The 18,741-nt window shown below is 38.0% G+C and overlaps 1 protein-coding gene across 5 annotated transcripts in view; it reads left to right on the forward strand.

Moving 5' to 3' along the window:
- LYST (lysosomal trafficking regulator) overlaps positions 1 to 18,741 on the forward strand; it is a 175,653-nt gene that overhangs the window by 130,291 nt on the left and 26,621 nt on the right. For all 5 annotated transcript variants that reach the window (XM_061161427.1, XM_061161431.1, XM_061161430.1 and 2 more), the window contains 5 exons: positions 2,935 to 3,179; positions 9,430 to 9,496; positions 10,834 to 10,990; positions 14,099 to 14,239; positions 17,073 to 17,290. In XM_061161427.1, the coding sequence (XP_061017410.1) occupies positions 2,935 to 3,179; positions 9,430 to 9,496; positions 10,834 to 10,990; positions 14,099 to 14,239; positions 17,073 to 17,290 (828 nt within the window). The remainder of the gene's footprint in view (positions 1 to 2,934; positions 3,180 to 9,429; positions 9,497 to 10,833; positions 10,991 to 14,098; positions 14,240 to 17,072; positions 17,291 to 18,741) is intronic.

An 18,741-nucleotide genomic window follows, 5' to 3' on the forward strand; every position in this document is an offset into this window, starting at 1 on the left:
AAATCTTTGGTTATATTAGGACTATTTTTGTCCCCCAAAACTGTATTAAATTTTTATTTCCCAGAGTGACTGTTTCTGTAATAAGTAAATAAATGAATGTATAACCAACCTGAAGTAGTTCAACCTTGATAGATTTCATTTTTGACAAACGCTTTCTTGACTGCCACATTCCTTCAGCTACTCTGTGTCTGCTTGTCTTGATAGAAAATGTCTTGGAAGAAATTGTGTATGCTTGCTGCTTCCAATTCCTCACCTCAAATTCTCTTTTGAAATGCTCCAATCAGATTTTTTCCTCACCACCCCACCTGTAACCTCTGCTCAGCATCACCAGTGACCTGAATGTTGCTAAACCCTACGGTTGTATTTCTTAGTCTTCATCTTACTTGACTTAGCAGCAGAGTTTGACACAGCTGATTATTCTTTCTTTAAAGAAAGGGGGGGAAAAACCTTCCTCACTGGACTTCTGCATTAAAGTCTAATTGGCATCTCAAATTTAACATGGACAAAACTGAACTGCTAATTTTTCCCCTAAAATCTCCAGTTTTCCCCAGCTCCATAAATAACAACTCCAATCTTTCTGCTCAGCCAGTTCAAAAACCTTGGGATTATCCTTGACTCCTCTTTTCTGTCATCCCACTTATTGTGACTCCTCTTAATCATCTACTCTTATCAGTAAATTCAGTTGGTTTGCCCCTCAAAGTATACCCGTAATCTGAGTGTTTCCACGGCTGCCACCCTCATCTAAGCCACTGTCAGCTCTTCCATAAATCATTGCACTATCCCCCTCGCTGGCCTCCCTGCTTTTGCTCTCCCTCTTCTTTCAGACTGCTCGCAACACAGCAGTTACAGTGGGTCACATCCTGCCATGCCTCTGCTCAGAGCCCTCCACCCACTCTCTCTGTCACTCCATTAAAGCCAGGACCTTACAGTACTGAATAACCTAGCACTTCCTTGTTCTTTCTGACCTTATCTTCTACCATTCTATCCTTCACTCTCTAGTCCATCCATGGAGACTTCCTTTTCCTTGTCTATAGCAGGCACACTGATGCCTGAAAGCCTCTGTACTTACAGCTCCCTAAAATGCCGCCTGGAATGCTTTTCCTCTTAGAACTCTACATGACTCACGCCCTTACTTTTTTTCAGGTTCCCTAATCAAATGCCCTCTTATCAGAGAGACCCCCCTGATTATGTATTTAAAATAGCAACCCTTTTCTCACTCCTACCCCCAGGAATCCCTTTGTCTCCTTGACTTTCCTCTCTTTTCTCTAGAGCACTTCATGGCATCCAACAGTGTGCCCAGCAGAATGTAAAGACTCTTTTGTTAAGTGCCACAGCTCTAGCATCCTTTTTTCTTTTTTGAGGACAGTATTCGTTACTTTATTTATTTATTTTCATTTATTTTTATTAGTTGGAGGCTAATTACTTTACAATATTGTAGTGGTTTTTGCCATACACTGACATGAATCAGCCATGGATTTACATGTGTTCCCCATCCCGATCCCCTCTCCCGCCTCCCTCCCCATCCCATCCCTCTGGGTCTTCCCAGTGCACCAGCATACTGGTATATAGGTGCTCAGTCAATATTTGTTGAATGAATAAATGTTTCTTTTTCCTTGAAGAGTTTAGTATGCAAACGGTCATAAATTCTGTCCCACCAACCTTAGCTTCAGCATCTGGCAACCTTCAGATTTTGACTATAGGTTTAGGTTTTTATTTTTGCCTTGAACTGATCCTTTTTTATTTTTAATTCTGATTAAAAAAAAAAACAGCATAGAAGTTGCCATCTTAACCATTTTCATGCATACAGTTTAGTAGTGTTAAGTACATTCACATTGTTGTAAAACAGACCTTCAGGTTTAGGTTCTTAAATATCCTGTGATCTTATGCCTGTTCCATAACTAAGCTCATTCTTCTCATTCACTTTTAGTCTCATTTCTGATTATCCACATCTTTGGCTCATCTTCCTATGCCTGAAGCATATACTCATTTAAGAGGGGTAATTCAAATTTGTTTTTAGAAAGTCCTGTTTCCTCTATTTTTTTCCATTTATTACCAATTATCATTTAATTGCTTTAGAAGAAATCAGAACACCCTTTTTCTGTGACAGAACTTTTCTAAATCTCTTAAAAAAAGAGTTCATATGTTAGTTTTCCATCAGTAGTGAAAATGAGATATCCTGTTTTTATGTAGGATATTTTGTTTCATTCTCATGAATAAATCTTACTATCCCCATATTATAGTAGGGGAACTATAGCACAATGGGTTTAAGCAAGAAAAAAGACCAGCTCTGTCTAATTCAGAAAACGGTGCTCTTTCTACTACAGCGTGTTTCATTTATATAGATGAAGAAGCTTCATTTTCTTTTATTGATTTTTTTTCCCCTTAGGGTCTGTATGTAAGTGATTTTTCTGTACAGACTTCTTAGTCTCTTACTGATTTCTCCAGCTGCAAAACATAGTGGTTAAGAGCCAAAAGTAAATGAATGTAACAAAACAGAAACAGATTCAAAGACAAGGAGAACAAACTAGTGGTATGAGTGGGGAGAGAACAGGCAGAGGGGATTACAAAGTACAAACTACTATGTAGAAAACAAACTATAAGGATGTATTGTACAGCACAAGGACTATAGTCAATATTTTATAACATTTAAATGGAGTATAATTTATAAAAATATTGAATCACTATGTTGTACACCTGAAGCTAATATAATATTGTAAATCAACTGTACTTCAATAAATAAATATATATAGCACAACCTTTAGAAGAAGACCTAGATTTGAACCTTAATTCCCCACCAGTCAGTGTTATTGGGCAAAAAGTGTTTTCTTGAAGGACTTGAGATTAGTAACATGCCTATGACATCATGGATTCTTTGGAGGACAGTGTCAAGACTAAAAATAAAATCTGGGCTTTTTTTTTCTCCTTCTGTTCTAGGTTCGTGATGATGTATACCACAGTATACTAACAAATAACCTCCCTAATCTTCTGGAATATGGCAATATCACCGCTCTGACAAATTTGTGGTATACTGGGCAAATTACTAATTTTGAGTATTTGACTCACTTAAACAAACATGCCGGCCGATCTTTCAATGATCTCATGCAGTATCCAGTGTTCCCGTTCATACTGGCAGACTATGTTAGTGAGACCCTTGACCTCAGCGACCCTTCAGTCTACAGGTAACTGAAGACATCATCACCTTTTGGCTTTGTCAGTGTGCTGTATTTATGTCATTAAAGTTCCTCTCATGAAAGTTTTCAAGCGTGCAAAAAATAGAATGAATGCCTTAATAAACCCCCACATGATCATCACCCCAACTCAATAATTATGAAGATTTTTGCCAAACTTGCATATCTTTTTTTCCTTAAGACAAATCACACGCATTTATGTCACTTGTATGTTCTGTAGTATACATTTCTTAAGAAAAAAGTAAAACATTTTGTTACATAACTTCAGTGCCATTATCATATTGAAGAAAATAAAAACACTAATTTCATGGTATCATCTAATATCCAGCCTATTTTTAAATGTCCCCTGATTATATCAAAGATGTCTTTTTATAGTTGATTTCCTTGAATCAGGCTCACTATCACCTTTGTTTGCTTTCTCTCTGAAGACGTAAATCTTAGAGCAGCCCTTATTTTTATGTATGTATTTTTCTCTTTATTCCTAACATTGGCTTGTTTAAGAAAAAAGAGGTCATTTATCTTGTAGAATGTCCCCCGCTCCACATTAGCATTTAGCTTTTTCCTCTACCCGCTGTATTTCCTAGGGACTGGAAATGACTTCTAAAGGCTTGCTTAGATTCAGGTTCAACTTTTTTTTAAGCAAGAGCTCTCTAGAGGCGGTGGTGTGAACTTTTTATTGCCCACATCAGGAGGCATGTGATATCCCACCGTTACGGATGCTCAGGCTGATGTGTGGGCTCAGCCTCCCACTGAACTTGTTTTTTTCATTGATGATTATTTCTTGAGTCTGTGATTTCACTGAGGATTACCAAATGGTGATTTCCTATTCTCTCATTTCCTGTACATTTATTAGAAGAAAGCACGTAAGATGAGCCTGGGACATTTTGTTGTGTCAGAGAGCAAGAAAATTAATATAGTCTTATCAAAAGAGTGGGAACCATATTTGCACACCCATGTTCATTGCAGCTTTATTCACAGTAGCCAAGAGGTGGAGGCAGCCCAGGTGTCTGTCTGTGAATAAATAGTTGTGGAAAATTTGGTGCACATGTAATATGGAACATTATTTAACAGTAAGAAGGAGGGAAGTCCTGTCACATGGAAGAACTTTGGTGACATTGTGCCAAATGGAATAAGTCAGTCACAAGAAAATAAACACTATGTGATTCCACTTACGTAGGTTATTTAGGGTAGTCAGACTCAGAGAGTTAAATGGTGTTTGTTGGGGGAGGAGGGCGGATAGGGACATGGGGAGTTGTTGTTCAGTAGGTGTAGAGTTTCAATTTTACAAAATGAGAAAGTTTTAAAGATCTATTGCACAACAGTGTAAATTAGTTAACACTATTGAGCTAGGTACTGGAAGGTGGCTATGATGGTAAGTTCAGTGATGTGTGTTTTTTTACTATAATTATAAAAAAATAAAGGACTTAGGAGCCAACTTGAAGTGGCTCTCACTGCCAAAGATAGGACAATCAGAGCATCAAAAAGTATAAAGACCATAACTGATTGAAACACATTTAAGTAAAAAGAAAATACTTAAGTTAATAATGATACTCTTTAAAGGCCCCCAAAACAAAGCAAAACTAAACTCATTGGCTGCTGTTGGATGGGGCAGCAATTCTCTACTTTTGAAATTTGACAGCTAAGAAAAAGAATCAAGCTTTTATCCTGCGTTTCCTGAAAGAGTTGCATTTTAGAGTAACCAAATAGCCGTAGTTGATGAGGGAATATTCTGTTTCTTTAGTTTTAAATAACATTCTCTGACTATTATCAAAATGTCAAGAAATAGCAACCCTTGTTAAGGATGTGGAGAAAAGAGGCCCTGTGCACTGTTCCTGGGAATGTAAACTGGTGCAACCACCATGGAAAACATTATGGACGTTCCTCAAATATTGAAAATGAAACTATCATATGATCCAGCCATTCTACTTCTGGATATTTAATCCAGAGAAAATTAAAACACTAACTCGAAAAGATATCTGCACCCTCATGTTCACTGCAGCATTATTTATAGTGGCTAAGATACAAAGACAACCTAAGTGTTCATCTGTGAATGAGCAGATAAAGAAAATGCCACACAGACACACACACACATAAGAATACTATTTAGTGTTAAAAAAAAAAAAAAGAATGAAATCTTGTGACAACATGAATGGCCCCGAGGGCATTTGCTAAGTGAAAAAGTCAGACAAAGACAAATACCAAAGACAAATAAGGAGAAAAGGAAAGATATACCCATTTGAATGCAGAGTACCAAAGAATAGGAAGGAGAGATAAGAAAGCCTTCCTCAGTGATCAGAAATAGAGGAAAACAATAGAATGGGAAAGACTAGAGATCGCTTCAAGAAAATTAGAAATACCAAGGGAACATTTCATGCAAAGATGGGCTCAATAAAGGACAGAAATGGTAGGGACCTACCAGAAGCAGAAGATATTAAGAAGAGGTGGCAAGAATACAGAAAGAACTGTAAAAAAAGATCTTCATGACCCAGATAATCATGATGGTATGATCACTCACCTAGAGCCAGACATCCTGGAATGCGAAGTCAAGTGGGCCTTATGAAGCATCACTACGAACAAAGCTAGTGGAGGTGATGGAATTCCAGTTGAGCTATTCCAAATCCTGAAAGATGATGCTGTGAAAGTGCTGCACTCAATATGCCAGCAAATTTGGAAAACTCGGCAGTGGCCACAGGACTGGAAAAGGCCAGTTTTCATTCCAATCCCAAAGAAAGACAATGCCAAAGAATGCTCAAACTACCGCACAACTGCACTCATCTCACACACTAGCAAAGTCATGCTCAAAATTCTCCAAGCCAGGCTTCAACAGTACGTGAATCATGAACTTCCAGATGTTCAAGCTGGTTTTAGAAAAGGCAGAGGAACCAGAGATCAAATCGCCAACATCTGTTGGATTATCAAAAAAGCAAGAGAGTTCTAGAAAAACATCTATTTCTGCTTGATTGACTATGCCAAACAAAGCCTTTGACTGTGTGGATCACCACAAACTGTGGAAAATTGTTAAAGAGATGGGAATACCAGACCACCTGACCTGCCTCTTGAGAAATTTGTATGCAGGTCAGGAAGCAACAGAACTGGACATGGGACAACAGACTGGTTCCAAATAGGGAAATGAGTACATCAAGGCTGTATATTGTCTCCCTGCTTATTAACTTATATGCAGAGTACATCATGAGAAATGCTGGGCTAGATGAAACACAATCTGGACTCAAGATTGTCGGGAAAAATATCAATAACCTCAGATATGCAGATGACACCATCCTTATGGCAGAAGGCAAACAGCTAAGCTTCTTGATGAAAACGAAAGAGGAGAGTGAAAAAGTTGGTTTAAAGCTCAACATTCAGAAAACTAAGATCATGGCATCTGGTCCCATCACTTCACGGCAAATAGATGGGGAAACAGTGAGAGACTTTATTTCGGGGGACTCCAAAATCCATGCAGATGGTGACTGTAGCCATGAAATTAAAAGATGCTTACTCCTTGGATGGAAAGTTATGACCAACCTAGACGGCATATTAAAAAGCAGAGACATTACTTTGCCAACAAAGGCCCATCTAGCTATGGTTTTTCCAGTAGTCATGCGTGGATGGGAGAGTTGGACTATAAAGAAGGCTGAGCACTGAAGAATTGATGCTTCTGAACTATGGTGTTGGAGAAGACTCTTGAGAGTCCCTTGGACTGCAAGGAGATCCATCCAGTCCATCCCTGAAGGAAATCAGTCCTGAGTGTTCATTGGAAGGACGATGTTGAAGCTGAAACTCCAATACTTTGGCCAGCTGATGCGAAGAACTGTCTCATTTGAAAAGACCCTGATGCTGGGAAAGATTGAAGGCAGGAGGAGAAGGGGACGACAAGGGATGAGATGGTTGGATGGCATCACCGACTCAATGGACATGAGTTTGGACAAACTCCAGGAGTTAGTGATGGACAGGGAGGCCTGGCGTGCTATGGTCCATAGGGTCACAGAGTCAAATATGACTGAGAACTGAACTGAAGTATGATCTCACTTATATATGAACTCTGAAAGTGAAAACAACACACACAAAACAAAAAGCTATGCTCGTTGATAACAGAGGACAGATTGGTGGTTGCCAGAAACACTGGGGGGTCGGGGGTGGGAGGAGTTGTGGCAAAATGGGTGAAGGGAGTCACATGGTACAAACTTCTAGTTATGAAATAAACAAGTTATGGGGATGTGATGTAGAGCATGGTGACTATAGTTAATCATATGCCAAGAGAGTAAATCTTAAAAGTTCTCTAACACAGCACAAAAATTTTGTAAGTGGAAGATAAGGTGGCAGATGTTCACTAGACTTAGTGTGATGATCATTTTGTAATTTTGAATATACAGATACTGAATCATTACATTGGATACCTGAAACCAATATAGCATTATATGTCAATTACACTTCTCTTAGTTTAAAAAATGTTGACTTCAAATATACTACTTAGTATATTAGAATATTTTAATTATAACTTAAAGAAATCAGATTCAGTTTAATGTATTTGTCAATTTAGAAAGAGCAGATGGCACATTATTTCTCTTTTAGACATTTTTATACACTGCTAATGTACATTTAAATTTATACACTACTGATATAAAGAGATGCAGTCTTTCTGAAAGACAGTTTGACTGTATATATCCAAAGAACTCTTCAGAAATTGCATACTCTGTTTCAGCAATTTAACTTCTAGGACTTTTTTCTTAGGAAATATTTTCTTAGAGTATTTTCTTAGGAAATACTTTAGGATATGTGCTTGACCAGAAGGGTTATGCCCGGAAGTGAGCTTCATGAGTGCAGGAGCCAGTTCATTGCTGATAACAGTGCCTGGCAATACAAGCAAATATTTAGCCATAAGATAGTCCTCACATCATTTTTTAAAGTAACTGAAATTTAGAATCAACCTAAATGTACAACACTGGGTTTGAGTAAATTGTTCTATATTGTAGTCATTAAAAATGATACTGTAGAAATATATATTTTGGGTTCTTTTTATTTTAAAGTGATATACATACACAAATAAGGAGAAAACATATACCTTTCCAGATATGTTGTAATGATATATTGTGGTTGATTTTTGGTTTATTCTATTTGCCTCATCAGTAACTTCTGATTTTCCATCCACAACAACATTACTTGTGTTCACAAAGAACTATTTATAATATTTAGAAAAAATTGCATGCCAGGATCTTAAACATGATTTCTTCTATATTGAGATGTGACTTTTTATCTATTCTGTTGATATAAAGCTGTTTTTACTTTTTAACAAAGTTTTTAGGATTATGAAAGTTTCAAAAATGAAATTAATGTGTTTGCTAATTGCTAATTTTAACATCCCTATGAAATAATTTTCCTCCAAAATAGATATATCCACCCTGGCTAAGCAGACCTGGTTTGGCATAGTGAAATGTGAGCAAATCTTCATGTTGATATAGTTGTGGTGCCAGATGTTGAAACTCCAGGCGGCTCCATCCTGGTGCCAGACCAGAGGGTGCCTCAGCCAGAGGAGCATGTCCATCTCTGCTGGATCTTGTTCTCTTGCTCTTTCATGGGCCACACAGACACGCTGCTTGACTCTGTGGCTTTTAAAGGTGGAGGTTCATCCTTCAGTTTTCCTGCCTCCCTGATACAGTGTAAACACCAGCACAGACATACACATGCTTACACACATTCTCTCCACCATACATGTAGCCTCACTCACTATCCATTAATTAGATAAAGTGTTTATTTCATACTTGCACTCCAAATCTCAACATAGTCATTGTGAGCATGTGTTGTTTTTTTCGGTTATCACTAACCTAATAGTTACATAACATCTTCTCATGATCATACCCCTGGCCAAACTGCCCTTCACTCTTCACTGACTAACTAGGTGTAGGGTTGGGAAATGGGGACAGAAACTTCCAGGGAATCATCTGCCTTGGGCAGCATCAGTTATGATAGTAGAGGAATCAGGGAGGGGAGGGAGAAGCTCTTCTTGGTTACCTGTAAGTCAAAAATTCCTAATACTGATATGCATCTGTTTAGAAAAATTCTGTCTTCACAGTTTATGAAATTATAATTGTCAATGGTGACTGTTAGTGGCAAACAACATGTGTAAGCACTAAACCAAGGGCCAAGTATCTTGTTGATCACTTATTTACTTGTAAGCAGCTGAGGCAAATTAATCCTGACAGTATTAACATACTTCCCATGTTTTCCGTCATCTCTTCCTTTATAGAAATCTCTCCAAGCCCATAGCTGTGCAGTATAAAGAAAAAGAAGACCGTTACGTGGACACATACAAGGTAGGTTCAGTTTTTCCTCATGTATTTTGATAAGTTAAAACTGGGTTTTTGGTTTTTGGACTTGTGTTTTACGTAATTTTCAATGTATAGTGTTGATTTTTCTGTTTCCCACTTCGTGTGCAACTGACAGGCAACTGGAAATCATTATGTGACTTTAAATATTCTTTTCTGTCTTAATCCTCTGAAAACACTTTGCCTCCCAAAATAAATACACTTATTGTTGTATAAATTGGAAGCTCATAATCCATTGTTATGTTCAAATGTATGAAATAATTATATTCCTTATAAAAATCACAAAAATGTCCAGGGACCTGCTGTTTATATTCCCTAGTGTTATATATAATAATATCAATATATTTATAATGTACCGTAACCCTTTGTTATTCATCTCAGCAAATTATGCACAGGTTTGTTAACAAAAAATACTGGATTTTAAAGTTTAAAATAGAAGTTAATTATCTGTTTCTGTGAAATTAATGTTAATAGAATCCTGTTGGAAATTCAAAAAAACTCATTAGGCATATGTTGTATTCTTCACACAGTATAAAGATAGGAGCAGCTGAAGCAGTTTTCTCATATTCACCATGTTATCTTATGTCAAAATTTCAGAAAGATCCCTCCAGGAATCTTACAGCTGTCACTGCTTGATTCGTCTATAGCTAAAAATGGGGCAGTGCTATGGAAATCAAAGAGAAATGACACCAGGAAATTCACTGTCTCCTGATTTTATTAGAGACAGAAGCTATGGGAGATGAGAATAGTGACAGATATTAAAACTTTGGTTGAGCTTCTTACTTTATGATGGGAAGATAAGAGTAGTTGAAGGATCACCAAATTCTTTTTTATTTCTGTGTAAGTCTACTGCAAAACAGCTATAAAATGTTATATTAAAGAATTTCAATAATGTGATACAGTTTTTACATTTCTCTTGCATTTCCTTTGAGAGAAGCATTTCTCTAAAGAACATAGCACTACATCTTGAAACCCTCTTAAGATGCAGACATCTCTGGTGAAAGTGTCAGTTCTTATTTGTTGATCAGTTTAAACGTTATGAGCCATTAGTGGGGAACCAGAGGGCTGAGAACTAACATGCAGAACAGGTGGGTTTTCTATGAGGGACTAAGAGGGTAAACGTGCAGATGGTGAGATGCTTCTCGAGTGGTCAGCCCTCACTGGGACACCAAGGAGGAGGCCCCCAGACACCCCAGGAGGCTGAGGGCAAGCTATGGAGGATAGCACCTAAGGGGCCGTAGAGAAGGATGGCAAAGAAGATGAGCGAGGCTTCTCCGGCTCTACCTGGAGCTCATTATCACCAGTTTGGTCCCTGTGTCCTTCAGTACCTGGAGGAGGAGTACCGCAAAGGAGCCCGGGAAGACGACCCTATGCCCCCGGTGCAGCCCTACCACTACGGCTCCCACTACTCCAACAGCGGCACTGTGCTTCATTTCCTGGTCAGAATGCCTCCTTTCACGAAGATGTTTTTAGCTTATCAAGGTAAGGATGGTTTTCTAACTGCCTCAAAGGTCAGATTGGTCATCAGGGGAAAACCAGTTTGCTGACATCCTGAGAATGTACTAAAACTAATCAAACCATAGGAGAAAGAATTCTGCTTACTCTCTGAACAAAAGACAAAAGTCTCTTTAAGATACCTGCTGGGACTTCTCTGGTGGTCCAGTGGCTAAGACTCTGCACTCCCAATGCTGGAAGCCTGGGTTCGATCCCTGGTCAGGGAACTAACTAGATCCCACATGCCTCAACTAAAAGATTCTGCATACCACAGTGAAGATCGAAGATCCCATGTGCAGCCCAATAAATTTAATTTTTTTAAAAAAGAAACCTGCAGTAAGCCGGATCATCTCGATAATGTCTCCGATTTCAGCCTCAAATTGCACATGTCTACATTTATAAAAATGCAATTCACTTTTTAAAAGTTAAGATGTCATTCACATAGCAAAAATTTTACCCCCCCTTTTAAAGTTATGAATTCACTTTTTTAAAATGTTCAACTTAATGATTTCAGATAACCTGTTATCTTTGGCCCCTAAAGGGGAATTTTAAGTTGCTATCAGTAAGTGGCTATTAGGAGACCCACACTGCCGCCTTCACCACAGTAACTACCTAGGGAATAATCTTCAGTGGCAGCCCGCACACCTGAAGATGGCTTAGATAGGTGACTTTACTGCTTTCTATGCAAGTAGGTTTCTAGTGAGAAATCCTATCAGTTTCTAGTGAGTCAGCGGTACTAGCCCTGTAGTTGTTCCTCCTGGAACAGAATCCTTTGTGGAATCATCATCCATTCAGTTACTTGACTCTTCTCGAACTTCTTTATATATTTACACTCACATACATGCAACCTCTTGGAGGAATAAATTTGTATTCCGTAGACCACTTGGTCTGTGAAGGGTGCTTTCTTGTATTTGTCCCTCTTCTGTTTGTCAGATCACGAAACAAATGTTGCACATGACAGCTGTTCAGATGTTTGAATATTACTGCCCTGTCCTCCTCCTCTCACTCTTGTTTACCCCTAGGCTAATTAACCTTAGTTAAGAGCCTCCTATATACAAGGCCTGCTGCACGGAATGCAGAAATAAATAAAGACAGTTTTATACTTATTTAAGCAGTGTTTGCTCTGGTTTCCAAACCTATCACTGTTCCGCTCATCTTTCTGGATGTGTTCTGATTTGTGAATGCTGTTATTAAACAGTAGCAGTCAGAATGAAAAAGGATATGTCAGGGAATTCCCTGGTAGTCCTAGTGGTTAGGACTCCACAGTTTCACTGCTGAGGGTGCAGATTCAGTCCCTGGTCAGGGGGCTAAGATTCTCCAAGTCGGGCAGTACGGCCAAAATAATAATAATAATAATAATAATGAAAGAATATTTCAGATGTGGTTTGGGACAACAGCAGTATATAACAGAACTGTTACTGCCCTTCATTTCTTTTCATGTCGTCCAAGAATCTATTAATATAAAACCCTCGATCAACTATTATGCTAGGTTTTCTTCACTGTGTATTTAAGAATGATTTTTTAAAAAGACAGTAGGGACTAGCTCAGTCCCCATTCTAGTCTTCTGATTAATTTAAAATGATTTGTGATGACATTTTAATTTAGTTCTAGACTTCTCGTTTAATCCAGGGTTTCTCACTTTGGCACTGTAGTCATTTTGAGCTACATAGTTCTCTACAGGAGACTGTCCTGTGCACTGTGGGACATTTAGCAGCATCCCTGGCCTTGACCTACTAGATGCCCATGGCATCCCTCCCCAGCCATGAGAACCAAAAATGTCTCCAGGCATTGCCAGATGTCCCCTGGGGAACAAAAGTGCTAAGTTAACAACTGCCACTTGAGTTCATACATGTTCTAGATTATAGGAATTTGTAGTATTACTTTTTTAAAAAATTAAGAAACTGCAGAGAATTTAAAAATTCAAACAGAAGCCTCAGTGTGTTTCTCCTGTTCCACAGTTCTATAGTCTCTACATATTGTGATTCCACCATACCCTCACAGAATTGCCTTTAATTTTTCTGGATTCCATTTAGATTAATAACTTTTTATCCTGAGTGAGTTTTTTTTTAAAGTGGCCCTCCCTACTTTCTGAGAAAAAAAAAAAAATTTACAAATCTCATTTCATCCCAGATTTTATTTAGTGCCCAGTCAATGCTAACTGATTCAGCTGAATAGAGGAGAAAGTAGTAAAAGTGATAGAAAACATTGCTTGGCAAAGCATGTCAGGCTTGGGGAAGATTTAGCATATTTTTTTAAAAAATTGCGCCTTGCTTGATGCTGAAATTCGTCTCTTAACAGTCTCCAGATGAAAAGATGTGTTCAAATTCCAACAAGTTGAGGGGAGTTTTAGATGGTACACGTGGTGCCTAAGAAGAATCCACACTGCTGATGTTTTCAAGAGCTGGAGTTTGGATACCATTTCATATTGTAGGCTAGAAAGTCTAACTGTTGACAGAAAAGACAGAATTGAAACTCAGTCCTTGATTGTTAATAGTCTACACAAGGAAAGCTTAACAAAAAAGTAACTATTAGTTTTATCTTCATTCATAGGGAATTTTACTTATTTAGCTACGAGTTAGAACATTTAAAAAGCAGTGCCCCTGTCACCCCAGCAAGAGAAAAGAAAAGAGAGAAGAAAAATAGTCTTACTGATGAGAGGTAAAGGAATAATTCTGCTTCTTGATGGGGTAAAAAGCTATTTTTACCTACTTGAACTTTAATTTTCCTTCTATATTTATTCATTCAATAAATAAATAATTATCTAGTTCCTAGAATGTGCTTGGTATGGTTGATATCCCAGGTGTCTGCTTTTATGGAACTTTCATTCTTCTTGGGCAGATATTTAATATTAATCAATTAAATAAGTGATATAAATTTATCTAGTTATACACGAAAGCATAATACAATATAAAAATAATACAGTCTCAAATTGTGTAGAGTAATATTTATTTTCAGGAACACTAATAACCTCTTTTACATTATGGATGAATAAATTTTTTTAATATTTTTGAAGTATTGAAAGTAAATTAATTATAACAAGTTTCAAATGGAATCAAGTCTTTGTGTCTTAAGTGTGTTATTTGTATTTCTTTTTAGATCAAAGTTTTGACATTCCAGACAGAACTTTTCATTCTACAAATACAACTTGGCGCCTCTCATCTTTTGAGTCCATGACTGATGTAAAAGAACTTATCCCAGAGTTTTTCTATCTTCCAGAATTCTTAGTTAACCGTGAAGGTACAGTAATAAATCATTTCTAATTAAAATTTCTTAGAGTTTGTACTTACTTTATAATTTTCCAAAAATAAAAATAGATTTTGTAAGTTCTAAAATTTGAGTCCCCAAATAAGAAAACTGCCTTTACTTTTAGGTATATAATTTTATTTCCAAGTGAGCTTGAGGATTTTAAATATTAATTATTAAAAGCATTTGTAAACATGTATATTTTAATTTTGTTACAGAAATTGTTTTATTATTTTCTCTGATTATAAAAGTTGTAATATGCTGATTATTTTTAAAAGTCAAGAATTTATTAAGGAACAATCTAAATTAACCAAATGTCAATGATTTTATGAGTAATGACCAAGTTAGAAGTAAAACACTCTGACTAGCGTTATTGAATAATGAAAAGTGACACTGGAAAATAAAATCAGATTTTCTGTGATGCCAGTGACCAACAGTCTCAGCTAATGAAGCCTGTTCTTTAATGTAAGATCAGTTAATCCTTCACAAGGTGTCTTTTCTTTCATTACTTAATTTCATATTTTTATGTGACTTTTAGGAACATGTGAAACTGAGAATTATATCTTTAGAGAAGTTAAAGTGTTGAGCAATTACTTCAGAATCTTTTACTGTATTAACTGGCTTCTCTGGAGTTATTTAGATAATCACTAATAAATCTGTGCTGCTAATTACTTGGAGCATGTTTCATAGTGTTGCCCAAGTAAGAAATGCCTCAGTGAAATATCAACACCTTCAGTCTGGGGCACCTGCCTTGTGGTTCCTGCCTCAATTAGTCTGCTGTTCATCTCCCTGTCCATGGTTTCGTGTATGTATGTTCCCATTATCTACAGCTGCATAGCAAATCACTGCGGTACTCAGTGACTCAGAACCTTAAATGTACCACCCATGACAGTTTTTGCAGGTCAGAAATTCAGGAACAGCTCAGCCAGGTGGTTTTTGTGGCTTTGGCTCAGGGTCTCTTGTGCGGTTACATTCAGATTGGCTGCAGCAGGAACATCCAGGGGAACAGAGCAGCATGAGGCTGGCAGGCCGCTCCTTCTTTAGTGTCTGTAGTTTTCCGTGTGGCTTCTCCACATGGACTATTGTGGAGCTGCATTCTTGCAGCATGCAGCCTCGGACATCCTAGTTGGCTATTCCAGGCTCCTGACACAAGTGTCCCAAGAGAGATGATCAGAGGCTGCATGGCCTTTTGCAGCCTAGCCTTGGAGGCCACAGCGTGGCCTTCGACTGCATTCTGCTTGGGAGGTAGTCACGAGGGCCTGCCCACATTCAAAAGGAAGGAGCATAGACTTTGCCACTTAATAGGGGAGTAGTGAGATTCTAGAAAAGCATGCACAGCAGCAAGTGTTGTTACAGCCATTTTTGAAAAAGATAACTTGCCATAGCATACATCCTGCCATTTCCTATGAGCGTTCTTGTAGGCCTTTCATTGTACCTCCAGGTACCCGCTCTGGGTGAAGTGTCTACCCGTCTGATGTGTCCAGATGTGTCCAGAGCCCCAGAAAGTTAGGAATGATTTGAGTTCATCAAGCCCCCTGCTGGTCACCCCTCTCCTGCTCAGCCCTTACATGCCTCATCACTGCTGTTCAGTCAGTTCAGTCAGTGAATCTCTGCTGCCTCCCTTGAAGATGCCACACACAGTCTGGAGGTGCTCAGCCAGTCCATCTTGACACTGTCACCCTGCAGCTGTCAGATGACTGCTGGGCTTTTTGAGGTGACCCTCACCCTCACCCCTTGTTAATTTTATATAAGCCCTTGGTTTATATTTTGTATCATATGTCATTTCCAGGTACTTCCAAAATTAGTGAAGATCCTTCCAGTTGTTTTCACAAGATCAAAAAGCAGTCAGACAGCAACTTACTTTCATATGGAGCATAATCAGCTTTTAAGAGGCTCTTTTAAATTTGTGTTCTGCTATGATGTTCAGATTTTCTTTCCATAAAAAGTAGCACAAAAAATTTCTGTTCAAAGGTAACATTTCCTTTAGGATAATTTTTTAAATTTTTTATTTAGTTTTCTAAACTGGAATATAAAGTTTTCGAAACAGCTTTACAATGTTTTGTTAGTATCTGCTGTACAACATGAATCAGCTTTATACATACATACATATATCCCTGCCCTCTCTAGCCTCCCTCCTACTCCCCCAGGATAATTTTTTTAAAGAAACACTTATGAGATTTTTGTTTACACTAGCAGTCTAAAGAGACAATTAGATAACACCTATTTACATCACAGAACAACCCTCATAATATGTTAGTATAATTTTGTTGTCTGTGGGGATGCTTAGTGGAAATGAAATCAGAACAGACCTATAGATTTACCATAAAATAGACAGACTAAGTTCATTCTTGGAATGTATATACTTTGTTGAATTTTTTAAATTGAAGAATGCTAATATTTACCACACAAGTAGCCTTAAATTTATTATGTATTGACACCAATAATTCTGAAATGCTTATACAAAAGTCTTCACTTTATTTTAATCAAGATTACAATTGAGATGTTTTCATACTTAGTGCATTTGAAGATTTGATAAGTGAAATATTAGAATTAACAGGCAGTGATTTTCTGCTTTTCAATGTGGTATGAAGTGGTAGAAGACTAAATTTGAAAGATTTCAGATTCAGTTAGGATAGATAGTGTTAATGCATGCACCTCTGTGAGTAGTAAGTCAGCAGGTGGGCAATAGTGTTACTATCCTCTGGATGCTCCTTTTCCTGGTTATAACACACAATAGCTACTTGTGTGAACCCTTCAGGTCTGCTCAGTGGGCCAAAGGAAGCATGATTTGGAGGAGATAAACATTGATATTAATCTTCTCTTTTAGGTTTCGACTTTGGTGTGCGTCAGAATGGTGAGCGGGTTAATCACGTCAACCTCCCACCTTGGGCACGTAACGATCCCCGTCTTTTTATCCTCATCCATCGACAGGCTCTAGAGTCTGACTACGTGTCCCAGAACATCTGTCAGTGGATTGACTTGGTATTCGGGTATAAACAAAAAGGGAAGGCCTCTGTCCAAGCCATCAATGTTTTTCATCCTGCTGTAAGTGACTCTTTTAAAACTCTGCATTTATATAAGGTAGAACCTGAACATTTAAAAGTTAGACTGTTTCTTTACAATACTCAAGTATCAAAGAGAATAATTGACAAAGACACTGAACTTGCCCAAGATTTTTTCAGGTATGTTTCACCTCTTTTAGAATAACTTAGATAATATCCGTCAGAGATTCCCCAAGACCACTCCCAGGTTGGATGAGGACTTAAGAACTCAGCGTACAGTTGTACTTACAGTGAAGGGTACAAAGCAAAAGCAGCAAAGGGAAAAGATACATGGGGCAGAGCTGGAGGAAGCCAGGCACCAGCTTCCAAGAGACTTACCCCAGTGAGTCACAGAGAACTCACTCAGTTCCTCCAGCAGTAAACTGACAGAATTAGGGCTGCAGTGCCAGGGTTTTTATCGAGGACTGGTCGTGTAGGCGCCCTCTCTCATATGTCCAGAAGTTCCAGGCCTCCAGAAGGAAACCAGGTGTTTGGGATACACCACATTGTCCAGTTTGGGTGCAGTGAACCACTTTTATCAGGTAAAAAAGGTGGGAACTCTTCTGAAATCCATGTTCCCAGACAAGGCCATGGACAAGCCTTCTAGACACACCTTCCCAAGGAGAGCAGTTCAGGCCTGCTGTGTAACTCTTTTCTGCACATCATCCTATATACATGTTCTGTTTTTAAATGGCGTCCCTTTTCCTTATTGTACAAACTGTATCTGTTCCTTGTTAGAAAAATATCTAAGATACAGACTCCAAAAGGAAGAAATTTTAAGATCAACTTTGATATCATCATCTAAAGATAAATATTAAAACCACTTTCTTTTTCCTACACATATCACTTCATTTATATAATGATTTTATTTCTGTAATGTTATCTTTTAAAAAATAGTTTTATTTATTTATTTATGTGTGGCAGTGCTGGGTCTTCGCTGCAGTGCAGGCTTTTCTCTAATCATGGAGAGCGGGGGCTACTCTCCAGTTTCTGTGTGCAGGCTTCTCATTGCAGTGACTTTTCTTGTTGCAAAGCACGAGCTCTAGAGTATGCAGGCTTCAGTAGTTGTGGCACACAGGCTTAGTTGCTCCACGGCATGTGGGATCTTCCCGGATCAGGGATCAAACCCCTGTCCCCTGCATTGGCAGGCGGATTCTTTACCACTGAGCCACCAGGGAAACCCCCATTTATATAATAATATTAATGCTACTTATTATTCCGAAGTATGGCTATCCAGTAATTTATTTAACTAGTCCCCTATTCTTGGATATTTTATTAGTGTTCTTCTGCTATTAAAATTATTATTCCTCCGATTATTTCTTTATGTACCACTTTACTTCCTTGAGTTAAATTCCCAAAAGTCGAATTGTTACGCTTTAATGTATATTTTTCAATGTTGTTAGATAGTCTACATTAAAAAAAAAAAAATCTATCCTGTTCAGGAAGCTTTTATTT

The sequence above is a fragment of the Dama dama genome, chromosome 15, assembly GCF_033118175.1.
Source record: "Dama dama isolate Ldn47 chromosome 15, ASM3311817v1, whole genome shotgun sequence".
Taxonomy (NCBI): Eukaryota; Metazoa; Chordata; class Mammalia; order Artiodactyla; family Cervidae; genus Dama; species Dama dama.